The sequence below is a fragment of the Chrysemys picta genome, chromosome 7 (genome assembly GCF_011386835.1).
Source record: "Chrysemys picta bellii isolate R12L10 chromosome 7, ASM1138683v2, whole genome shotgun sequence".
Taxonomy (NCBI): Eukaryota; Metazoa; Chordata; order Testudines; family Emydidae; genus Chrysemys; species Chrysemys picta.
Window position 1 is genome coordinate 19,230,466 of NC_088797.1, and position 26,387 is coordinate 19,256,852.

General features: G+C 46.4%; 1 protein-coding gene across 15 annotated transcripts in view; it reads right to left on the reverse strand.

Moving 5' to 3' along the window:
• FGD5 (FYVE, RhoGEF and PH domain containing 5) overlaps positions 1-26,387 on the reverse strand; it is a 150,223-nt gene that overhangs the window by 71,470 nt on the left and 52,366 nt on the right. For all 15 annotated transcript variants that reach the window (XR_010589035.1, XM_005288437.4, XM_042849860.2 and 12 more), the window contains one exon: positions 10,616-10,745. Coding sequence is in view for 14 of the 15 variants with exons in the window: in XM_005288437.4 (XP_005288494.1) it covers positions 10,616-10,745 (130 nt within the window). In the remaining variant the exon portion in view is untranslated. The remainder of the gene's footprint in view (positions 1-10,615; positions 10,746-26,387) is intronic.

A 26,387-nucleotide genomic window follows, 5' to 3' on the forward strand; every position in this document is an offset into this window, starting at 1 on the left:
AAGAACAGGAGTACTTGTTAGTCTCTAAGGTGCCACAAGTACTCTTGTTCTTTTTGCAGATCTAGTATAAGCATTTTTTCCTGAAAGTCATCTTTTCCCTTTGTTAATTTCATTCCACTATTTGTAGTATACTCCTTGTACTACACTATACATTTGTGTTTACACTTTACAATCATTCCCTAAGGGTTACCCTGTTTCTCTTTTTGTCACCAGTGACGATACATGGCATACACTAGTGTCGGCACACAGGAGCTACCACATGTCGCTGGTCAGCATCAGGATATTCTGGGCTCTTTTTCTTCCTTCCCCTTTTGACTTGCAGACATAAATCAATTGAATGGGAATTTTATTTCTGGATTACCAAACCTAATACTGGCCAGTTTGCACGTCCTCTATTGACAGGCTTGACCAAGAAGCGAAGTATATTTCACCATTGGTGTGGACCCACTCGCCTTTTATGTATACAGATTGTCGCGGTCTGTAATTCTACTTGTGATTAATATGTCTTAGTCGAGAGACAAAACACTGGGACCCCTGGTGTCACATGACCAGTCTAGGGCGAGTTTTGAGACAGTGTCTCTAGGCGTTGCCCGTCTTGTGTTATTTAATTACTGTTTGCTTAACCAGGAAATGAACTCTGAGATTGACGACAGTGTCCGGAGACGGACTTCTGGGAATAGCAGGAGGTAGGGGGCGCGGGTCCCTCAACTATCAACTTTCTAAAACAAAGCCCAAGTGATTATTAAAACATGACTGAGCTACCACATTTGTAGTGATCTTTACTGTGTACTCTTCAGCCCAGCAGTAAGCCCTCTTGTACGCTTCCTCCCCAGGCTGCTGCTTCAGTAGCTGTGTACTCCAATTCCCGCTGTTTGTCTGTACTCAGCAGATGGAAGAGATGGATCTAGACAGAGCCAGAATCCTCTGTGCCTAACTGAGTCTTGTTGTCCTTATTAGCCTCATCTGCCCCACAATCTAAAATATATGCTATATACAAGCAAAATGGTCCCTCACATTGCCTGCCCTCAACAGTCAATGGAGTTTTCATCTGATAATGAAGCTGCTCCTATATCAGGATATCAGGTATAACTTCCTGACAGTGAGATCTCTGACTTTGGATAATGGTCTCTTGAGGGATGTGGTGGAAGCCTCATTGCTAGGTCATTTAAAACTGGACTGAACAGAGCACTGGAGAATATGTTGGGGAGTACTGACTAGACAAACTACTCTAAAGGCCTTTTCCATCTCTAAATACTACGAACTCTTATTGGTCTGGGGAGGGCCAGGTAGTGCCCTGTTTGTTAAGCATGTGATTTCCATGCTGCTTCTAACTCCCATTGGCCTATGGGAATAAAACCAGACTCTCTGGATTTGAACCATCTCTTGAGAGAGAGTGCAAAGCAGGAAATCTAATCATCAAGCTGTCTTGCCTGTTTTCCTAGACCAGGGATCGGCAACCTTTCCGAAGTGGTGTGTCGAGTCTTCATTTATTCACTCTAATTTAAGGTTTCGCGTGCCAGTCATACATTTTAACGTTTTTAGAAGGTCTCTTTCTAGAAGTCTATAATATATAACTAAACTATTGTTGTATTTAAAGTAAATAAGATTTTTAAAATGTTTAAGAAGCTTCGTTTAAAATTAAATTAAAATGCAGAGCCCCCCAGACTGGTGGCCAGGACCCGGGCAGTGTGAGTGCCACTGAAAATCAGCTTGCGTGCTGCCTTTGGCACGTGTGCCATAGGTTGCCTACCCCTGTCCTAGACAAAACTGATATCCAACACCTGCCCAAAGAATATGCTTTTGTGACTCTTCCAAAATTGTACCCAAGTAGTCGGTCACAATATTCCTCATTCAATGGCAGTCTCTAGTTTGCATATCAAATACTGTGCTTTAACTATCATATATGGATACTAACAGCTGATTGCAAGTCACTTGACATAACCTATTCCTGTTCATAGATGGCGTAATAGACAGAAGGGGCAGATGTGGTGCCTCAAATGACCACAAGCATCTAATTAACACACACACACTCTGTATTAGGATAAAGAATCAGCAGATTAATTGGTTACACACTCTGCATGGTGGGATATCAACCTGAAACTTAGGGCCCAGTCTTCTGCCAGAGCAGTCAATGGAAGCAGGATGGGAACCTAAAACTCGAATGGCCCTGATTTTGCAAGCCTTTTGCATACAGAACTCCCACCGACTTCAGTAAGACACAGAGCTTTGTGTAACTGAGAGCTCACTGTACCAGACTTGGGAATGTTGAGTTTGCTCAGCCTAGTCATTGTCCTTCATTTAGAAAAGTATAAAGCCACATCAGTGGATTGTTTCTTAAAGATTGAAGGTCTTGCTGGACAGGAAAAAGACTACTTGACCCAGAAAGCAGCCAGCTCTGGTGTATCTCTATCTGATCTCCCTGCTCTGTTAGTGCTTCAGTGCCTTGTTCTAAGAACTCCTCCACCTCCTTGCATTTCTCATCTCAGTCTCCAAGCTCTCAAGGATTACAGCAGCATGGTCTGGTCAAAGGGGAATGATGATGACCTGGATAGTCGCCACAGGACCCCTTTTCAATTCATGGCACCCCAGTGCCCTGATCTGGGTCACAAAGCAGCTCCAGAGGAATGTCCTCCTGACTGAGAATCAAGGTCTCATAATATGAAATGGGAACAAGATAAAATGAAATAATAAAAAGGATTAAATGAAAGGGAAAGAAAAAGAAAAGAAAAATAGATATTGTACTATAACAAAACACTGGCCACCTAGAACAACACATTTGTCACTATGCTATATATCGTGGCCACCCAGAACTTCACAGCAACAAAATATACAGAATTCAGATTCCATCCCGCTCCAAATGCATAGGCCTTGAATCAATGGGAACTCTCCTCTCAGCTGTTAGCAGTATAGGTTTTATGACACACAGTTCAGCAATTCTGATTTCATCCTGAAGAGGGCAGTGGTGTGTGCACACACATGGCCACACATACACAAACCCTGATTCATTACAATATTAAGAACACTAAAATCAACTTATTTCTTCAGGAATTGACTGTCAAGTGTTAATGCTTTTGAACATACTCTAACACAATTACTATATTTATTACCTCAGATAAAAATAACAACACATAACATACAAGGCTGCTTTCATCAAGGATCTAAAACTGCTTTTACAAAGATTAATGAACTATGCCTTACAATCCCCCCACGATGTGGCTAAGCACTTTCCAGATGGGAAAACTAAGGCACAGAGATGCTATGTGACTTACCCAAGGTCAGTTTCTGTCTCTAAGCAAACTCTAGCAAACAGCATGATTCACAATTTGTGTAGAACTCCACATCAAAGCTCTAATGGCCTTCAGTAGAGCAGTAAAAGGAGGGTGGCAAGAGTGCTGGAGAGGTAGACCTTGCCTGCTGAGACTGGAGACTCCAACGAGGGTTGCCAACCCTCCAGGATCGTCTGGGAGTCCCCCAGGAATTAAAGAATAATCTTTAATTAAAGATTATGCCATGTGATGAAAGCTCCAGGACTACGTCCAACCAAAATTGGCAACCCTAACTGTGTCCTCTCCTGACATTCTCCACATTGTTATTTTCCCTTTTGTTGCTCTCAGAGTGCAATTAGCTTGATTGAGACAATGTGTGCTCAGGTGGCATCACACAGATAAAGACAGGAAAAGTCACAGACAGCCTGGCTAAAAACAGCAATTTTCTGCCTTTGATTGAATAGCCAGGTATTATTGATATTATTTCATTGTCTGCCAGGGAGCTGAAGAACATGATGAATAATGAGGAAACGAAGGCCAGTGGCTGATGCTCGGCATTGCAGGCTATCAAAAGCCCATACACATCAGGAGCCCACGAATGCTTCACAACAGAGCTGCACTTTCACGGGGTGTTAACATGCGTATGGCACATTGATCACATCCTCCCATCCCATTGTGTTACTCTTGATAGGGGCGGGGGCGGTAGGGTCTTTGCTTTCCAGCCATCATGCTCCCTGTTTTCCTGCAGGATAACCTCTTTCCAGGTAGTCGTAAACTAGACTTGATGATTAAAGTCCTGTTTCTGAGGAGACAGTTATTGTTAGGAGACTCTCAGCTGCCTGCTTACAAGACAGACTAGGAATGGGCCAAACCAAAGGTGACCAGTGTTGTGGAAAAGGTCTAGAGATCAGCCAATCAGTTCTTCCACTTTTGCAGACTCAGGTCTAGATCTACATGGAGTGCACAAGCAGGGAGCGCAAGACTGTGGCACTCGTGCGCAGGGGTGAGCAGAGGTCACGGGTGAGCCCAGCTGAGGTTAAGTGCTAGGCTTAGTGCTCTGCACTGAGCAGTCTTAGGTCTCATGTCCCTTCTGCATCTACTGCCTTAATATCAAGAGTTCAGGCTAAAAAAAGGGTGATGGTGAGACTGGGGTGAGCAGACTGTGAGCATGTCTGAGGAGAAAGGGTGTGTGTGGGGGGGTACTGAGGCAGGAATGGGGTTGTCCCTCCAGAGCATCACATTTGACTGTATTTATGTACTCTGCAGCTGTGCTGGGCAATACCAACCCTAAGACAGCTACTGGACCAGTCAATACCCATTGCCTACCACTCATCCGCATGCTTAACATGTCACTTGCCCAAGTGCCACTGCATAGCATGGAGGTGGACAGCTGATCACACATTTCATACATGACACAAGAATAGGGAGATCCAAGTAGCTTGAAGTATTAGCACTTTGTTCACTAGTTCTCAGTGCTCCAGGAAACAGAGGAGTAATAAGAATGCTTTGTGGTTCATCAGAGGCAGCGTGGCGTAGTGCATAAGACACCGGACTGGCAGTCAGGAAAGCGAGGTTTCATTCTTAACTGTGCCACCGGCTGGCTGCGTCTCTCTAGTTGCTTTGTCCCTCTGCTTCCCCTCCTACCATTTGTCTGTCTAACTGCTTTAGATTATAAACTCTTTGCGGCAGGGACTGTGTGTCTGTACAGCACCTAGCACAATGCTGCTGTCATAATGATCAGAGGACTTTAAAGTGATTTATAAATATTAAATAACCTCACAACACCGCTGTCATGTAGGTTTATTCTTATTAATAATTTTATAGATAGATAAACGGAGGCACCGAAATAGCAGGGGCCTTGTTTGAGACTGCACAATGAATTAGTGACACAGTTGGAGATGGAACCCGGGAGAGTCGTCTTCCAATGGCTTGCTCTCGGGGCTTGATTGCAACCTGTCCTGGGGAATCTGTTCAATTACAAAAGGCCAAACCTGGCCCATGAAGAGCTGTCTAAATTTGTCGCTTCCTTACGGGGCACCAATCCATTGCTCCCAAGTACAGCTTATGTTTGGGTTTTGTGTGGAGGGTGGGGGGGGGGGGGGGGATGTTTCAGTGTATGAAAGTTAAAGGTTTGCAAAACAGAGTGATTAATGGAGCCTGGAAACCGACCCCACCCAGTGGAAAGATAAGGAACAGCAAAGGCAATTTGACATGCAGTAATAGTGAGATGGTTGCTGCCTTGCTCTTTGCAAAACCTTTGTATTCTAGCCTGATATTTCCTTCATTACACACAACACAGGTCGCCTCTGTGTGCTGTGATGGTTCACGGCCTTCCTTGTCCCACTGCTGCCTTACATTCCCGGCACCTCAGAGAGGATCATGGTCGATCAGCGGTGAGGATCAACGCTGCCCTCAGGATCAAATAATTTACCAAACTCCTTTATTAAGTCTCCACTATGCCAAGGTATCCACTAGCATTACACAAAGGCAAGTTACCTGTATTAGGTGACCACTTCTCCAGCACGACCAGCATTGGATCCACATATAACAACACCCTGTCCTAGGTGAGCAGCTAAAATGATTTGGGACGTCTAGGGCCATAAGGCACAGCCTGATTCTACTCTCATTTACACCATTTGTACCCAGCTGTAGGGCTAGTGGCTTCAGTGGAGTGCCTCTTGATTTTCCCCAGTGTGAGGGGAGGACCAGCATTTGTGTGCTGCTCTGTGCATAGTTCCAAGCGTCACTTTACGTTTTTATTCTGCAACACTAAGCAGTAGTTAAATGTGATCAACTTTACTATTTTATTTTCCCTATATTGAGGTTAATTGGCAGACAGATCCATGTTGTGGATGCAAGTAGCTCTCTCTGCATTTAAAATATGGCTTTATTATTGTATTAGAATCATAGAATCATAGAATCATAGAATATCAGAATTGGAAGGGACCTCAAGAGGTCATCTAGTCCAACCCCCTGCTCAAAGCAGGACCAATTCCCAGTTACAATAAAAGGACCAATTCCCAATTACAATAAAAGCACTTAAGTATTTATATCCTGATGCTTTCTAAACAATCACATTATTGCAGGATCAAATGAGGCTAATTAAATCTTTCCTGGGAATCCCTTCAATTCTTCATGTCAACCACCCAGCCATGTTTATTAACAGATCCTTCTTCTCTGAGTGGGGGTTTAATGTAGGATTCACTGTATACCATCCTTGAACACTGAAATAGCTGATGCTGATACAATATTCCCTAGCGTGCTGATATTTACCCTGTTACTACTGTACCCTTCCAAAGCCGCCATTGTATAGGAAGGTTGGCTCCTTATCAGCAATGGTGCAACTTGTCAGTCTGAGTCTAAATGCCTTCCATTGACTACTAGGGCTATTTTTAAGCCCATTGCCTTTTCTTGTGACCAACACCCTTTTCGATGTGTGTGACACCCAGGCTGGGTCAGGCAGCCAGACATCACAAAACACTGCCTGAGGCACCCTCATGCCTTGCAGCTGTCACATTTCCCTTGGCCTGGCTTCCCAACAAAGGAGGCTGGAGAAGTTAACTCCCAGTTCAGGGGCTGCATCTCCACTACATCCCCCACAAGCTCACACCCCTCAACCTTTGCTTCACGGCCTTATATTGCTTGATATTGGAGTTTTGTGGATGCAGTGAGAGCGCACACATTGTTGTGGGTGTGTTGGAGCTGCACACATTGATGCGTGCATCCCCACTGAACCCTCCGAAAAGTGCTTCGTCTTTACTGGGCTTTTGTTTGTCCTTGACAGAGCTCTCAACATGCTGGCACTACAACGCAGAAGAAGGATGGCGACATTTCAGGGGCCAGGGAACTGAAACCATCCAGCAAACTCCATAGGATTTAAAGTTCCCCAAATGAAACCCCAACATTGGCCCCACCGCCCCTTCCAATTCGCCACCAGCTATTAAAGCTTAAAATGTGACCCCTAGTCTACAACATCCTCTCACTTGCTCTTTTCATGATCCAGTGTGGAAGTGACTCCCTACCACACAGAGGCTCTTGTCTTCATGGGCAAAGTGTCAGGCCTAGCAAAGGAATTGTCTTTGGAGTCACTTCAGTTTCAGGGTGAAGATTGCTGAAGAGATAAGGGTGTAGCTGGGAATGGGGTCAAGTCAGGGAGGGCAGCTTGTCTTAAGAGGCAGCTAGGAGGGATGATGTGGCTGAATACTCCCACTTGGACTCCCAGAGTCCTGACACTAAAGTCTGAGGCCTTATCTCTGGAAGAGTAGTTAAATTTAAACCTGGGTTATGGTTCAGACCTTCTAAGTGCAGGATCCTCCTCAAGCTTTTTGACATGCTCTGAGGCATTCAAAGCACAGCTAGCATGGGAGAAGCCCAAAGGCTTGAGCTTCTCCAAACCTTCTCTGAATCTCTAGAGAATAACAGTGGGCTGGTTATCTCACAAGAGCAGCCCTTCTGAAGGCATCTTCTTGTGTCTATTTCTGGTCCTGGCTGGAAGTAGGAATTTCAGAGAAAGCTGCAAAAAGTATTAGCATAGGCAAAGTGAGAGGGCAGTTTGAGTTTGCGGGCTAGTGGGGTCTGAACTGCAAGTTAATATCCAGATCTGAGCACCCCTAAAGTTCACAGCTATGTGGTTAGTTCATCTCATTGTAGCACAAAGAACCAGCATCAATTTTAGGTCTGGATCAAATTCAAATGGTGGGATGGATTTGGTTTGGATGTTTTTCTAGTACTGAGTGAAGGTTTGGAGATGAAAAGATCCCTTATTTCACTTGAACCTGTACATGCCTATACCTAACTGGAACCCAGATTTGCCAACTGCCATCCCTAATTCTGATGCTTTCCTCTATGCAGGCAAAGAAGACTCCAAAATCCATTGTTTATCCTTCGGAGTCTGCGACAGAAAAGTCAAGTGTCACCTTCCTACCAGTTGGGTGGATGTAAGTAAATAAGCATATGTAGCAGGCACGCACATTGGGGATGACTCCAGAGCTCCTGTAAATTAGCTAAGCAGGGGGCGGAAAAAGAGAGAATCTCCCTTAGTTATGTAAGAGAAGTGCACCCCTTTTGGTGGTTTTAACCAAGTAGAATCACAGAGGTTAAAAAAACTACAGCATCCTCATCTGGGAGTTTTCTAACCTGATACCATCTGCCAGAGATTTAAAGAAGGGGATTCAAGTGCACAATTAACCAAAAAGAGCACATTCTCAAAATCAGCTTTAACTTGAATAATCAAAAGCACCAAGTGATGTTACCCAGGGTTTCTGGATTGAGGGTGCACTTATAGAACCCTGACCAAAACAAAACTTGGAGAAGACAGGCTTACTTTTCTACTTCTTTACATCATTTTTATGCCAGTCCAATTCCAGCATGGTCCAATGGAGTTGGACTGCTGTAAAAATTATGCAACCCAGTGGAAATCAAAGCCCTAGGTTTTTTTATAAAACGGATACACCAAAACACCCCAAACGTATCATTTTGTCCATCATTTAAATTGTTTGCAGAATGGAGGTGCCGGCAAGTCCTAAAGGTTCCTTCTTATTCACACAGAGCTCATCCCCAGGAGAGCAGGGATTCAAAGGGGGCCAGCTGTTCAAACAATTCCAGGAAACCTGTGTACAAATCTGACTTTTTTTTTTCTTCTTCAGAAAATGAGCCTTAAAAAAAGAAACAACAGAAAACAACACCTCCCCCACCCCAAACCCCAAATTGGAAGCCTTGGAAATCTCCAATGAACAGGCAAAAAGCAAGCGTGCAAAGCAAATCATAATACTTGGGGATTGACAATCCACATTTCAGCGGAGTGAAGTAAGTATATCTCAGCTAGACACCAGTCAGAATCATGTGTTCTGGACACAGCAAGAAGATCTTATCAGCTAGGTGATTTCATGCCTTTATTCAGGCTAATTTTCCCTCGGGAGGGGGAAACCATAAACCAAAACAACAAACTCCACTTGTTGGAGTTTTTTTTTTAATCCAAATTCAGCTCTGCTAGGCCAGCCCAAAACAGTTGTTTTAGCAAGATTAGCTCATTTCCAAATTCATGGTACTATTTTTGGCATCCAGACATGTGTACCTCTGCCAACCCTCCCCAAGCGACAGTGCTTCTGAACTCTTTCATGTTTTACAACCTCTCTGTGTTGTCTGAAGATTTTGCTACAAGAGGGAGAAGACATCACTTCCTTGGGTAGTTGGACAATTTTTCTGCCCTTCATCATTGCAAGGCTGTGTTTTGACAGGGCAGCTAATGCTCCCTTGGCACCCAGAAGATTTGCGTGAGAAGACAACAAAAGGAGGCGGGAGTGCTGAGGGTAGGAAATACAATCCACTGTCAGTATTCTTTAACTATACCAGCACTTTCTGAGGGAAGGACAACAGAGGGTTGGAATTTATTCTATTCACCATCAATCACAATGAGCCAATAATGGCCCAAGGTTTTTGTGGGGAGTCTGGAAAGCTGGGTATGCAGGGCCACCGGCAGAATTCCATAATCCTGAAATTCTGGAGGGTGGAATTCTCTGTTGTAAGTGGAGGGCTCAGTGCTGTGACCCCTCTCTTCCTTCTGCAGATTAAGTTCTATGGCATGGACTCTTCTCTGGCCATCTGTCAGCAATTTCTCCCTGCCTCCAATCCCCAGAGTGCAGGACTAAGAAAGAGGCTCACAACTTTTCAGATCAGATCTCATTGCAACGATCACACGGGTCATCCCTCAACCTCCAAGAGACTCCAGATCTGTGGATCTGGAGCCGTAACCACTCCTGTCAATAGAAAGTCTCCCATTGACATCAGTGGGCATTGGATCAGGACCTTCCTGAGCCTACTGGCTGGTTGCCTCAGCTTCCCTTCTTAGGTCTGTGGGCTCTGTCATATTCAACAGAAGTAACTCCTTACTGTAGTTCTGAAGAAATGCAATGATCATAGCTCTGATATTCCTGGGCTAGCTGTAAGCACAGAGCGGGAAGAGATGGCTACTTGAGGGTATACCTACACAGCCCACGCCAGTGTGCCTCCCAGCCCAGGTGGACAGACTTGTGGGGCTTGCACTACCATGCTAAAAATAGCTGTGGAGACATTGCGGCGTGGGTTAGAGCTCGGGCTCTGAAGACTAGAGAGGGGGTGGGGTAAGAGCCTGACCTCCAGCCTGAGCAGCAATTTCAAAGCAGTGTCTACACAGCTATTTCTAGAGTGCTACTGTGAGCCCCGCAACCCTGTGTCTGTCGACCTGGGTTGGGGGGCTCGCTGCCATGGACTGTGTAAACATATCCAAGAGCCAAGGATGTTTTCATCCTTGTTTTTCTTCCCTTCCCCCTTGAGTGTTTCCTATATTCTCCAGATTGTTCCAGAGCTCTTACTTTATGGACGAGGCTGGGATCCCCTTGGCTACTCTCCTCATCTTCTGAACTCTTCTGTTCCTCATCTGATGTGACGTCCTCCACGGGTACCACAGAGACAGGGCACACCTTGTAAGGCTCGGTATAGGCACTGTAAGCAAAAGGAACAGATCAGCCCATCACATTCTCACCATGCACGCCTCATCACTGTTACTCAGACATAAGTATTCCATAGGCAACCCAGACACAGCTAGTGGAGGTAAACCCAGTAGGTCTGTTAAACTTGGGAAGCAGGATTCCTGGAGCTTCCTGCTTTTTGATAGTAAGTTCAGAGGCTGCCATGAATATGAAACATAATAGGAGGAAAGTTAACAAAACTCTTTAAACCTCCCAAAACGTTTGGTGTTTTGGTTCAGTCCAAGCTTGGGGCAGAAGTTTGACTGGGTTCATATATTAGGGCCACAGTTCGAACTGGTTTGCCCTTTGCTAGATACAACCACCCCAAAATGAATATAATAAAATAATAATGATTAACAATGATAATTAATAATAGAGCGTAGACACTGTGCGGCCGGGTTCTGTAGGGATTCTTCAGATCGGTAAAACAGCACAATAGTAACACCAATAACCATAGATAAAGTGCTAGCAACGGGCTCAAACCAAATCCTCAGATCTAAATATTTGTGAACTGTTTCAGTGGAATCTGAACCCAGACCCAGATTCTGCAGCTCTGGCTCATCTTTGTATTTCATAGCACTTTCTACCTGAGGAGCTCAAATCATTTTGCCAATGTGGATGAATGCCAGTCACAGAGTATTATGAAGGCAGCCGTGGGTGAATTAGTGTGACTAAGTGCTGAATTTGCCCTGGATTTCACCTAGAAAGTCCACTACGAAGGGAGTTAACAACAGTACATATAGGCTGCAATTTCACTGGGACTGGGGTAAAGGTGAATGGGGTAGAGGAGGCCTCCACAACCCCAAATGTGGTGAGCACAAGCTAGGGAGATGCCATGGCCAGAGAAATCACTGATCTCCTGGGGAGTATCTATGGTGGGGGCTTTATGCATTTCCCAGTGGAAACTAAAGCTGTCCTACCAAGGTATAATCCCCCAAGGAATGGCTGCTGGTGGAAACATCACCTGCCCCTCCTCAATATGAATCAGCACTACCGTGACTGACACCCACTGACCCAGAAAAAGTTTTTTGCCAAGGTAGAGTATGAATCTAGCCCTTAGTCCTTATTTTCTGAGGGCCCAATCCAAAACCTGCTGAAGAGAATGACTGAGGAAACTCAATAGGCTTTGGACCAGGCCTGATTTTTCATTCAGGAATGCAGCTCCCTGCTGAGGAGAAATTATTTGATTTTTACATTCATTTATAAACAGTTAGACAGCTCTGCCACAGCTCCTCCAAGATCCTCATTGCCGGAGTGCCGCGGAGATCCCTCCAATGGCTCAGAGGGGAGAGAGGCTTCAGGGAGCTGCTCTGCATTCTCTGCCGCAAGAGGATGGTGGTAGGTAGAGGTTGAGCCTCTTCTGTGCCTAAGCATTGTCTTCCCTTGTTTATTATTAGTGTCTGTGGTTTTTCAGTGTGGGCGGCATCACTGCACTTCCTAAACCCTGCCTAGCTGCAACAACAAAGGAGCCTCTGTGGATCAGCTCCACCCCTCACTTCCAAGCTTTTATTGATGGTAATTGCTTTATTACTTTACTTTCCTCACTCCCAGTGCTTGAAATATATACAACTCTAAGGCCAGCTTATCTTCACTAACCCTCTCATCCATCAGGGAGTCTGACAATGTGGAGTCACAGGTTGCTATTTTAAAAGTGATGTATGTGGGTGGCATTGGCAGCAGAACGCTAGGGGCAGATGCTCCCAAAGCATATCATTTTAAAGGGGTGTCTAGACACACTCTATTAGTGTTCGGGGGATATATTTCTACTGCTGTCCCATCCTCCTCTGGTTCTGTTACCTATGGTCTGTCCTCAGGCTTAGTCAGGCTTCAAGGCATAACTCTCTTCTTGAATCTCTGATTGTCTTAAACTCTTCTCCCATCCTAATACCCAGATCCAGAACTCATTAAAATCAATGGCGCGCTTTCCATTGACTTCAGCGGGCTTTGGATCAGGCCCTAAATACAAGGGTCTCCTTCTCATGTATTAACTCTGCTCCACCAGCTCTGCCTCATTTCATCCTACACCCTGTCCTACTCCCTACACTCCCCCTGAGCTTCTCTCCTCATTGCTCTCTTTGACTTTTCTGTCCACTCCTTTCTCCCTCACCTACATATGCCTCAGCCTCCCAACCCCATATAAACCTCATGCCCTCTCTCTTTTCCTTCAAAATCCTTCTGAAAGCCCAGCTGTTCCTAATGGCCATAAGTCCTCTGTGATGGGGTGCTCACCCCACACTACAATGGAGGGGTTAAGGTGGCTCAGAAGGGCTAATTAGCTGGGTAGGCTGCACCTTGGGGGAGATTAAGGCTTGATGACAAGCACTAATTGAAGATGTAGCCCATCCGGGCAGGAGTATCTGGAGGCTTGAATAAAGCCAGGAAGTCAGAGCAGAAGAGGGGACAGAGTGGAAGTCTGCAGTCACTCTCTGGGTCTTGGGAGGAGTGAAGGAGGAAACCCAGGGGTAAAGCAGATGCCTGGAGATCCACACATTGTGGTAAGGAGTTACCCAGAAGGATGTTGGAGAAGAAAGCCAAGAAAGAGGGCAGAGTAGAAAGAAGCCCATGGAAATGGCAGCAAGGGTTGAGATGATGCAGAACTTGTCTGCTGATTGTAAGGTCCCTGAGTTGGAACACAGAGTTGTGGGCAGGCCCAGGTTTCCCTACCAGCTATTGTGGAAGTGGCACAGTCTTGATTGGGAAGACTGTGTGGAATAGTACCAGACAGTAGATCTGATGAGACTTTGTTACTCCAGGAGGGGAAAACTGTATAGTGTCCTGGCCAGAAAGCCAGGCCTCGGAGAGGAAGCACTGCGACTCCTAGACAGCAAAAGGGGCTGCAACACCAGCAAGTGACAGAACGGGGCCTCAGCCCAGGCAGAGCTACTCCCCAGATGCAGCCACAAAGGGGAGGCCCAGTGGTGAGTAGACCCTGTTTGGTGGAGAATTCAGGCATGACAATTGACCAACACGAGGCGTCTGAAGGCCTGCAATTAGGGTTTCCAACTTTCTAATCTCACAAAACTGAACACTCTAGCCCTGCCCCTTCCCCAAGGCCCTGCTCCCACTCATTACATTCCCCCTCCCTCGGTGGCTTGCTCTCTCCCACCGTCACTGGGCTGGGGCAGGAGGTTGGGGTGCGGGATGAGGTGAGGGCTGTAACTGGGGGTGTGGGCTCTGGGGTGGGGCCAGAAATGAGGGGTTCAGGGTGCGGGAGGAGGCTCCGGGTTGGGGCAGGGAGTTGGAGTGTGTGTGTGTGTGTGAGGGGGGTGAAGGCTCCAGCTGGGGGTCCAGGCTCTGGGATGGGGCTGGAGATGAGGAGTTTGGGGTGCAGGATGGGGCTCCAGGCTGGGGGTAGGGATGAGGGATTCGGAATGTGGGAGGGGGCTGCAGGTTGAGGCAGGGGGTTGGGATGAGAGGGAGTGTGGGCTCTGGGTTGGGGCCGGGGATGAGGAGTTCAGGGTGTAGGAGGGGGCTCTGGGCTGGGGCAGAGGGTTGGGGCTTGGGGAGGGGGGTGTGATGGCTCTGGGGTGGGCCTGGGGATGAGGGGCTTGGGGTGCAGGAGGTGGCTCTGGGATTCTGGGGGTCAGGGCTGGGGCAGGGGGTTGGGGCATGGGCTTACCTTGGGTGGCTCCCAGTCCACGACGCAGCGGGACTAAGGCAGCTCCCTGCCTGTCCTGGCTCCACGCTGCACCCCGGAAGCGGCCAGGAGGTACGGTTCCTAGGTGGGGCAGGGGCCACGGTTCCCAGCCAATGGGAGTGCGGAGCCGGTGCTCGGGGCGGGGACAGCACATGGAGCCCTGTGCCTCCCCCCCGTCTAGGGGCCGGAGCTGCTGGCTGCTTCCGGGGCACAGTGCGATGCCAGGACACATAGGGACCAGCCTGCCTTAGACCCGCAACACCGCTGACTGGACTTTTAATGGCCTGGTCGGCGGTGCTGACTGGAGCTGCCAGGGTCCCTTTTCAACCGAGCGTTCTGGTCGAAAACCGGACACCTGGCAACCCTGCCTGCAATGGGGAAAAGACAGGGAAAGGGGACCATGGAGCCACCATGTACGGAAGCCTTCTTTGCAGTGGACAGATATACCCTACTGAGGTGAGCACACTAGGTAAAGAACTGACTATGGCCATTGGGAAGAAAAAATTGGCCATGTTGGCCAAAGAGCCTGAAATAACATACAATTTGGGAATAGAGCATCCGCTTCTTTGTTGTGTAATGACATCTGTTTATTCTCAGGACACACTACCAAGAGCAGAGAGCATGTTGGTTGGTGAATGAGTTGTGCTAAGTGATAACTGCTCTAATGACTGCGTGGGCTTTTTGTGTGATATCACAGCACAAGGTAGCTGAAAACCTCTGTTAATTGTTGGCACATGAGTCACTAGTGAAAAGAGCGAGGCTTTTATTTGTCAATTCCTCCTCCCACCCTTGTGAATAGACAAGGATTCCCTCACTTCTCTAGCCCGCTCGGTGACTCTGCCCTCTGACAGAAACGCACATTCTGATCCTGGGCCATCACCGCTGGCCAGTCCTCAAGTGAACAGTGACAGAAGACTAAGTACAAGAAATAAAAACATGCCACAATCACCTACAGAAATGGCTCGAGCCAAAGCCTGCTTAAGTCTGATCTCCCTCACACCAGCGTACAGAGGGAGTAACCCTGCTGCAATCAATAGAAAACTATTGTAAGTGAGAGGAGAAGGAAATTTGGCCACTAGAGCCTCTTAAAAGTTACTTTGCCTCATTAGCTGTGGAAAGGGCAAAGATAATTAACATTGTCCTATGATGGGACACCCCTTGCGGGGAGGGATTGCTCAGTGGTTTGAGCATTGGCCTGCTAAACCCAGAGGTTGTGAGTTTAATCCTTGAGGGGGCCACTTAGGGATCTGGGGCAAAATCAGTACTTAGTCCTGCTAGTGAAGATAGGGGGCTGGACTCAATGACCTTTCAAGGTCCCTTCCAGTTCTAGGAGATAGGATATTTCCATTATTGTATTTATTTATTTTTATTTATGATGTGTAATGAAGATGCCTGGAAAATGCAGTATTGTTCTGGCTAGATCCTCCAGCCTTTCCGGACCCCTGATTCCATGAGTCCAGGAAAATACTGGGTACTGGAATGTAATATGCTGTAAGGCAGGATTCCCTTCAGGATCTTTGTAGGTTCTGAATCCTTCACTTCCTGACCTGTCTAGATTTACTTTTCTGTGTAATGCACCATCGATAAACTTGGATGATAATTATGCTAGAGTGCTAGTCAAAAGTTTGCACTCACTACAGTGCAGCGTCAGTTACCTGAAGCTGGTGACACAGAAAGTATTGCAATATCCACATCTTTCTCCAAGCTTTTCACCAACTGCCAGATCTTTCTCCTGACAACACTTACTCTATGGACAAATTTTCCTCCTCCCTTTACAGTCACAGTACTGAGGGCAAGCTAAGGTCATGGGGTGCTAGTTCCGTATACTTGGGGAAATATTTTTGATGAGAATCTAAGCTGTGCAAGTTGTATCAATGTACTATGGGGATGGTTGTCCTGACAATGCATGATGATGATTGATATTTTGGCACTTCAACTTCTGATCCTGGGGAGGTAGGGGGGAGGGCAGAAAGTTCTGAGGCCAGGCAAAGGTGAATTGTGATAAAAAGAAAAGTTAAGAGAACTCCTTTCTCTTCCTCTACCTCCCTTCCCCCCCAAAAAACGTGCAATTTGAGTTTGGCTGAAGGGTCATATTTTATCTGCACTGGTTCACTCATCTCTCATTATAAACGTCCATGAGTTAAACAGAGAGAACAAAAAGGCGCTTGAATTCCATCTCCTTCTGCCAGTTTTGGTTTGAAATTTGCCTGTTTAAAAGATTAAAGATTATTTCATTTAGGATCCACTATAACATGTTATCCAAGATCTTGGGGATGAGGAAAGACCTGGTAACCTAAAGCTTCTTCCTAAAGGATTATAACAACAATTCATAATTTAATAATATCTCATTAATTCCATCATTCATTTTTAAAATGACAAGTGATTTAGTGGCATTATCTTCTGAATGGGGCTGGAAAGAAATATGAATGAGAGATGGGTTTTGGTGCCATAAATATTCAGGGCACACAAACTGCACAATTACAAATGTATCCCTTCTGCAACCATTCATATTCGACCCTGATTATTTATGGTGGGCAATATGTTCTCCTTCTCAGAAGCTATTATTCTCTACAGTGTAAGAATTTTAAGCAGAAAGAATCTCAGAAAGGACAGTGGAAGGCAGAGGAGCTTGGCTAAGTGTTCTTGCCTGCTCAGGGATATGAACTAGGGGACGATAGGCCAGTAATAGAGAAATAAGCGCTTCTAAAATCCCCCTTAGTCCCATGTCAGAGATCAGAAAGTATATGGGTTTGAGATATCGGGAATTCTCTCTTTTTGACAAGCTTATCTGTTTACCTAATAGATCTTGGATCCTGCGTGGGGGGCCACCATAAAAGAAATAAACAAAGTTGCAAAGCCACCTTGCTTCACATGCCACGCCAGAGTCTTGATGGTAAAATAAAGAGCAATGACTTGTTATGATAGTAATGTCTTGGATCATTGAGTCTAGAAATTAAAATACATCTCACACACACCAAGGATTGTCTTATATTCATATTTGCTCAGAGGGAAAATTGCTCAGGATGCTGTTGTGCCATGATATCCCAACAACTGTCTACTGCTAACCCATAATTGCAGGGTTTCTTGCATCTTCCTAACTCTAGAGTAAGCCGGTATTGGCCGCTGGTGGAAACAGGATAGTGGACTAGATGGACCATTGGTCTAATCCAGTGTGGCAGTTCTTATGAAGCTTATATCAACAAGATGAAATACACTAGAGTGCCCCCGCCCTCCGTCGCTTCATGGTGATGTACAAAGGTGTCATGTACTGTTGGAGTCACAGTGTGAAGGTGCAATCTCATCTCATTTAGGAGCTGCATTGCAATGTTAAACTGTGATATTCCAGATTATCCGACTGCTGTCGGCGTGCTAGGCTGGCAAGATATAGGTCCTAGGAAAATCACAGATGTCCTATATGTTTGGGGACAGAGGTGACCAGAGTGTGTGAAACTCAGCCGGGTTTGGTTCACAGAGATTTTGTGTACATTGTCTCGCCAGTTTTGCTTCATATGTATTTGACGGCAAGATCCAAAGATAAACTCAGACAAAAGAGGTTTGCCTGATTTTAAGTTCGTACCAGGCAAAAAATCAGCTTTCTTGCCATTTACCCCCAAAACCTCAAATCCTTAGGATTCACCTGAAATTTGACTCCAAATTTGCTTGAAACTCCGCTCCAGGTTTGCCGAAAGGTTCCTAGATCTGGGTAAATTTTAGAGTGAGCTTTGGACTGGCAACCACTGCCCTCTATATTTCCTCTAGTTTAAGGTATTCAATCAACCCCGCATCTCAGAACCCCACAAACTTGGGGGGAAATCAGATTAGATATTAATTTAGCAGCTGGCCCTTTGTTTATATAACAAACCAATCCAAACTGCCCCCCCCCACCCCAACCCCCAAAATCTGAACCCTCTTGATCTTTAGACAAGTTTGGATTCAAATCTGAATTCAAACTTTGAGACTTAGGCCTATGTCTAGTTTTTCCATAAACTTTTCACACAGTTCTAGTAGCAAATGTTTTTATTCTGCTTCATGCCCAGATCCCCTTAACTGCTGTCTATTACCACTGATAGAATTATGTGCTCGTGTGGGAAAGAAGCTAAAGAAACTAACTGTTCCTTCATTCAGACAAAACATCTGTGGATTTAGACCTAAAATAATGATGGATGATATTTTTCTTAGCCTGTTAGGTAATCCATCCATTGAACATGTGGAGGGGAAAGCTAATCATGTTTTAATCCTATTTACTGCTTATGGTTTCGAGTTTGCAATCCAAGCCCTGGAGTTGTACCTGCTGGGAGCTGTACCTGTCACTTTTTATTGAATGTGTATTATAGCCCTCGTTTCCTCATATTAACTACAAGTCTCAGAACTCAAACTTTCTCCTTTCCACTGTATAGTGCGGGGGGACGCGAGCCATTCTGGAGTCATTTTCATTCTGCTTTTGAAAAACCCAAACCATTATAGAGAGTGGGTGTAACTGGACCCTTCACCTGACAGCTCCCCTCCTTCCCCCTGAATGTAGGTGGTTCAGATAACTTGGAACCCAAATATACAAAACCCAAACCTGGTCTCCTCGACTGCACACCCTTGCCATCTACGCCTTCCCGCTCCACAGGTCCTGCATAACAATGACACTTGCTCCAACCAAAGAAGGATGGACGTGGTTCTCTACAACTCATCCCACTGCTCTTGTCCCATGTGCAGAGAACCACAGGATGCTGATATAGGGTGTTCCCTGCCAAGCAGGAGCTGAGCAGATCACGTCTCAATCTCTGTCCAAATTACAAAGGAACATGCGCAACCTTGAACTCTGATTCCGTTTCATTTTTTCATCCCAAACAGACCATTTATTATCACTTGTAAGTAGCTCATTACTTCAGCTTTACCTATCTAGGACAGAAGACGTTGGAGTATCAGTAGGCTCTTTTGATTCTCAGACTCAATGTGCAAAGCCTGGTTAACTCTGCAAAGTTCTCTTTATGCTAAAGGAGACAGAACTACGTCAATTGCAAACTTGCCCAAGGACTCTGCCAGCTACTCTGGTTGTGCAACAGCTTCATTCAGAGAGTAACTCCAGACCGATTGCTTTTATAGCCATCCTGGGAGGCAAGCAGTGCTGCAAACTCAAGACCATTCCACTTATAGCTTTGTTGGCTTCTCCCCCATCCCCCAATCTCTGGGCTAAGCATGAGGAATCAACACTCAGTGCGGGGAGAATGAGCATCCAGAGGAAACGCTGGAACACAGAGCAGAAGTCAGCAGAATCCAACGGAGGAGAACAGAACAGCCATTGGGAAAGGAGCGCATTCTGTGAAGCCTCAGAGGGAAGGCACAACTGAAATGTAGTTTCAGTAACAAACATGCCAATCTCAACGGCTAAAGCTGACAGAATTTCCTTTTTATTCTGTGCCCCTCTCCCTAGATATGGGGGCCTGATCCTGGAAACTTTCTTTAGGCAAAAACTCCTATTAGAGGGAATGAAGACTTGCCTGCAATGAGGTTTCCATGCTCAGTAGAGATGCATTTAAAACTACATTGCGGACTGGTGGATGGTTCTGAAGTATTCTGTTCGGTGTTTTAAGGGATAGATACTTAGACTTGCCCTACATGTCCATGCAGGGAGTAATGGAGAGTAAAACCCCTTTATGTCCCCGTGCAGGCTATCAGCTGCATCCATGTTGGAGTAACCAGTTGTGCCACACCCACTTACTCTCTCCTGATCCACCTGTTCCAGGATGGGAGTGGGGGAAAGGGTAGAACCTTAGCCTCACCCCCACTTCTTGTTTGAATGTTGTCATTCTCTGTTGATATAGCCCAGAGGAAAATTAGCACTACCTGGAGCAAAGGAAGAGGGTAAGGAATAGTGACTCAGTGGGTATATGTGAGGCAGACTGCTTCCTTGGGCTAACCAGGGGGTGGTGAAAGTCTACCTCTGAAATGGGTGGGGCAAAATTCTCTTTCCTAGTCTATACAGAAGGTAGAAACTCCATCAAAGGTATAGAGATCAGAAGTTCAGATCAGAGAAGAAAAATGTACCCCATCTATTTCATTAGTTCCCAAAGTTCACCAACAGATTTGGAGCATGTTTGAGTCTATTATTTCACCTAGCTTCACTTGTAAAGAGGTGGGGGTGTCTCCTTGTCCTCTTTCTTCAATGGAGAGCTGATTATTTGAAACATTGCTGATGAGAAATGGCTTTTCCATCAAAATAAAAATGTTTATGGAAAATGTCCCTTATGGCTGACATATTCTGGGGTTTTAATGAAAACCCCAAAATAAAGTGAAAAAATTTAAAATTTTCAGTAAAACTTTTTTTAGCTAACAGTTTTTGAAAACCTAAACGTTCTTGGTTATGGTTTTTCGACAAAAAAACCCAAACAATTTGCAGGAACATTTTAAAAAATGAAAACATTTTGATATTTCCAGTGAAAAACAATTGGCATTTCTTTTAGACCAGCTCTCCTACATCCCAACAGCGAAATTCCAGGGTCATGGTCCCCTTCTCTCATAGGTGAATGATTGAAACAGAACACAGCCAAGTATTCTTGTAAGCTGTATAGGGGGACAGTTCTACCTGCTCCCAAAGAAGGGTACCTAATAGCATGATCACTCACAGCTGTGAAGCCAGAGAGCAACCTATGGTAGATTGTCTTGTTAACTTGCAGATGATATTTAAGTGGTCCTATAGCTTTCTTTATTAAAAACTCACAAAAGAGATGAGCTATGAAGTAGCAAAGAGGCTGTGGTGTGGCCTGGCATGGATCTGAGCTGCTAGCCAGCCCAAGCCAAAGTACCAGTGAAGCAGATAGAGGAATAGATTGGGAGGCTTATTAACAGCTTAGCCTGTTTCTCTCTCCCGCCTCTCTGAAACTGCCTTTCTGCAATTTGTAATTGTTTGTCCCAGCAGACGCAGAATTAAGTTTCCCGCTCTCTCCCAAAGATAAATGACTACATTATGCTCATGTAAGAGCACATTATAATTTGGTAAGAATGCCTGAGTATATTACTGTGGTAATCATTATGAATGAGGCTATTAAAGGCTAGTACACTAGCAAACCTTGCAATATTGCCTTCCTGTGGCACGGGACCTCATTTACAGGAGCACTTCATTCCAGCAGCACTGGTTTATTTTTAAAGGGATGATAGTGGATTGCACTGTTCTGAAATTAGTAGGTCCTCCTGTCCAGTTCCAGAACCAATGCAGGATTGTTCCTTACAATCCCTCCAGCACCTTCTCCTGACCAATATGACTGAGGTCCTGGGGCATCTTCCACCAATTTAGGGAGACTATTCCATAGTCTAATAGATCTCCGTGTCAGAAAGTCTTTCCTGACATTCAGCATCTATTTTCCTTTGCTTAACTACATACCATTATCCCTAGTTATACTCCCATCAGAGGTGAAAGTAAGCCGGTATGCCCCGGTACAGTGTACCGGCAAGAACTGGTTTGCTGTACCGAGGCGGCCCAGCTTCCCCAGGGAGCAATTTAAAGGGTGTGGGGCTCCCAGCAGGGGCTGGAGCCCCAGGCCCTTTAAATTGCCACCAGAGCCCCACTGCTGGAGCCCTGGGGTAGGGCTGCGGGGCTCTGGGGGCTATTTAAAAAGTCCGGGGCTCCCGCTGCTTCTACAGCCCCAGCCCTTTAAATAACCACCGGAGCCCCACCGCCACTACTCCAGGGCTCTGGCGGCTATTTACAAGGCCGGGGCGGTAGAAGCAGGGGAGCCCTAGGCCCTTTAAATAGCCCCAGGGGTAGCGGGGGGCTCCAGGGGCTATTTAAAGGCCCGGGGCTCCAGCTGCCTCTGCCGCCCCGGTCCTTTAAATAGCCGTGGGAGCCCTGCCGCTTCCCCAGGGCTCCCGCGGCTATTTACAGGGCCGGGACAGTAGAAGCAGGGGAGCCCCGGGACCCTTTAAATAGCCCCTGGAGCCCTGGGCTGCTGCTGCTACACCGGGGGGGTGGCATTTACCTTACAGGGTGGGTTGGGGGTGGCTCTGACTCTAGGCTTACCATATTTCAGCAAGCAAAAAAGAGGACGGGAGGAGCCCCGCCCCTGTCCTGCCCTAGCCCCGCCCCTGCCCCTCCCGCTTCCCCCCCCCTCAGAACCCCCAACCCTCCCCCCGCTCCTTGTCCCCTGACTGCCCCCTCCTGGGACCCCTGCCCCTAACTGCCCCCCAGGACTCCATCCCTTACCTAAGCCTCCCTGCCTCTTTGTCCCCTGACTGCCCCCTCCTAAGACCCCCCAAATGTCCCCCAGCACCCTACCCCCTACCTGTACCCTGACTGCCCAAAACCTTATCCACCCCCCACCCCCAGAAAGCCCCCCCCGTCTCGTGACTGCCCCCCTCCAGAACCTCCCTGCCCCGTCTCCGACCCCGTGGCCCCCTTGTTGTTGGCCTTCGCCTAACGTCTCTGTGAACTTGCTCAGGAACGACCTGAGCTGTTCGTCCTGGCACGCTGGACAGCAGTGGAGGGGGGGGAGGAGCTCCAGACTGCCGGAGGTGATCTGCGAATGCAGGAAGGGAGGAGGGGAGTGATCTCTGCTGCAGGGGAGAGGAGGAGGGGCTCTCTCTGGCTGTCGGAGCCCCATGTAAGTGGCACCATCCGGCCAGCTGCCCTGTTAGCTGCGCGCACTCTGCATGGGGGCGGGAAGTCCGGACATTTACAAATTCCCCCCGGACGCTATTTTTAGCTCAAAAAGCCGGACATGTCCGGGGGAATCCGGACGAATGGTAACCCTATCTGACTCCCTCAGCCACGCCCCTTCTGCCCTAGGCCCCGCCCATCCGGGGGCCAGAACTGGCCCCAGCGTATCGGTAAGTCACTGGACTGACTTTCACCCCTGCCCATGTTCTTATGCTATGCTAAACATTTCTCCCTCCTGATGCGTGGATCCTGAGCTGCAGCTGAGAGAACACTAGGCAAGGGATGTGTTGTGCAAATGTGTCTTTGTCATCTTTCCACTCCCTCATTCTTGGTGTCTCTGCACTGGGTCCAGTGGCCTGGGGCTGCTTAGAGCAGCCTGTGGGGTGCTATAAATTGTGCTGATTGTCTAAGAGCACATGGGGCTGTTCCGCTGGTGAATAATCACCAGGGTGCAAGGGATGCCCAACCCACACACCCTTTCCCCTGGTCATGCTCCCTGTGCCAGCTGCAGGGGTGATTTAAGATCCAGTGTGGCAGCTCCACCATGTGAAGATCCCCCTGTGAAAGGGAGTCTTTTTAGGGTCAGATCCATCAGGTGTAAGGCAGTTTTGTGGCAAGGAGTGTGCAGGGTAGCTTTATTGCAGGGCAGAACCTTCCTCTCCGTGCTTAGACCTTTCAGATGTGAACAGTCAGTCAGTCATTTATCTCATGTATAGCTTTTGACAATCACCTGGCCATGACTTGGCACATGAGAAGCTGCTATGTAAGTTGCCTTGAATTTCGTTAAATTTCTACCGCCATGGGCATCTTCTCAGTCTGGATATTTGAGCATGGAAAAATAAGCATGCCCAATCAAGACAAGTGAGTCAGTCTGTATTCATGAGTGATCATGACACACAATCTCATCTCTAATTCTAGGGCTTTGGAAAACAATCACAGCCAACTTCATCTAGTGCAGTTCTTTGGGGAACTTGGTTTCTATTGGGCCCGTTGACATTTTCATTTCCAGGTGTTTGTTAAGGATTCTGGTGTAGAATATTGGTGACAGTAGACAAACTATGACCGTAATTTGTTCCAGGGACCCCAACAGTAAGCTAGGGTAAAGCTCTGCAGCCTAACAAATTAAGGTTCCTTGAGCCTTTCACCTCTAAAATGTCATTCAAATCCAGCCCAGGACAAAAACACTGAGCTGTGCGAAATGGGTTAGTGGATCTCAGCCCATGTCCTAAAGGGCAGGTGTACATATCACAACTGGCGCTAATTGGCCTCTTGCTGATAGTCTCTGGAGAGAGGCCAAGGATGGAATGGACCATGGAGACTCAACTCACTTCTCACTCGTATATGGTCCTGTCAAGTGTGTGGGGGAAGTTTTCACTGCAGCTGACCAAGCTATATCTGTTCTATAGCTAAATGAAGGACTTAATTGTCCAGGACTGTCAATTCAGCACTTTCCATCATCATTACATTCTCACACACACACACACACACACACACACACATATATCAAAAACTCAAACAAACTCTGATGGGTACTGGGTCTCGCTAAAGGGGTGAAAAAAAACTGGAGATAAAAGAAAACAATTGTCATATTCAAGAAGTGGCTACATTTCAGAGATGTGTGTGTGTGTGTGTGTGTGTGTTTCTTGCATATGAGCTTCTAAAGTACTCTAAGATCCTCCAGAATTACAGGTAAGACACCATTATTACCCAGGAAAGAAATGAATGAAGGGGAGAGATGGGCTAGTGAACTGAGCATGAAAATCAAAAGAACTAGGGCTAAATTCTCTCATGGCATAACTCCACTGAGTTCAGTGCCGTTACGCCAGCAGAGAATTTGACAGCTAAATTCTAATCCCATACCTGACACTGACTCACTGTGTGATCTTGGGCAAGTCAATTAACCCCTCTTAGGCATTCAGAAAAATGGGGATAATAACGCTTGTCCTCCTTTAGAAGGAACTTTGAGATCTAGGATGATGTGTGCTGTACAAGTGTAAGGAATTACTATGTAATGAGGAGCACAGACCATCTTGGTTGCCAAATAGGAGAATAACCATGTTGAGGAGAGGCCAGGGTTTGTGATCTACACTATTCTGTCCTACGAATGACCTCATCATTGACTGACTTGGGGCTGCCTTTTTACTTTCACATCAGCCCCCCATACTATGCTTTGGAAGTCTCATGGTTTGTTCATTTACAAGAATGTGTTGTTTTCATTACAGGTAAATAGGAAAAAGAGCCATGAGCAGTAGATTGCAATGCTGCTTCTTCAGCACAGATTTGCATTAATTTCAATTTCATGGGTAACATCCAATTTGTGGCTGGGATTTTCAAAGGTGCCTGGGGCACCCAACTCCCATTGAATTTCAACTCCCTCAGATGACACTGAAAAACTCATCCTTAAACTTTTCTCTTTGCCTCTGGAACCCGAGGGACTCACACAGAACTAGCTGGCTGTTGCAGCTGCTCAAGTTAAATCCATCCAACTACTCAGCTGACCCTGGGCATGGGGGATCCAAATGGCTCTCCGCTTTTCTTAATTACATGTTTTGTTTTGTTACTGTCCTTTGGCAACATTGGAAACGCTGCAGTCCAGAATCAAAGCTGATTAACATTTACTCTCCAGTGATTATTTTCTTTCCAGTCCACTCACATGTTGGCCCTAAATAACTGCATGGAAAGAGCACATGTTTATTCTATCATCTCTGAGAACATACTGGGGGTTGCTGCGCACTGTGGTCCTTTTGTTTTGGTTCTCATGCTGGTTTGTCTGCACCACAATACAGGGCTTCACTCTCTCTGATATCCACAAATCTGGGAAGCTGGGATCTGCAATAGGCCTGCTTCAAACTATTAAGAAAGGGACCTGGGTTGGAATGCACTCAGCTTGTGTTTTATATCCCTGCATACAATCTCTTCTGCACATCTGGCCTAGAGAAATGGGATTCCTCCATGCTATGTGAGATTTTTGCAAAGCAGTGTAAGAAAGAATTCCTTGAGATGCTGAATCTGAGAACTGATCATTCCTTTTACTTCAGCGGGAGTTTCTTTGGTACCGTGTACTCCATTTGAACTGTGGGACCTCAGGAGAACCCATCTAGTGAGCTGACTTTTCCTCTGTCAGGGAGCGTAGCCCATAAAACCACACACTTCAAATGTTCTCAGCGCCTCAGATCATCCACCCCAATTTTATTCAATGGGCCTGAATAGTTTATTAAAGCAAGGAGGCATGCGACAGTGTATATAAAATGTTGGAGCAATTACCTGCTCTATTTGTGCATGCAACTAACCCTATATTATGTGTGCAAATGGGGTAACTGAGTACCCAAACAGTCAGG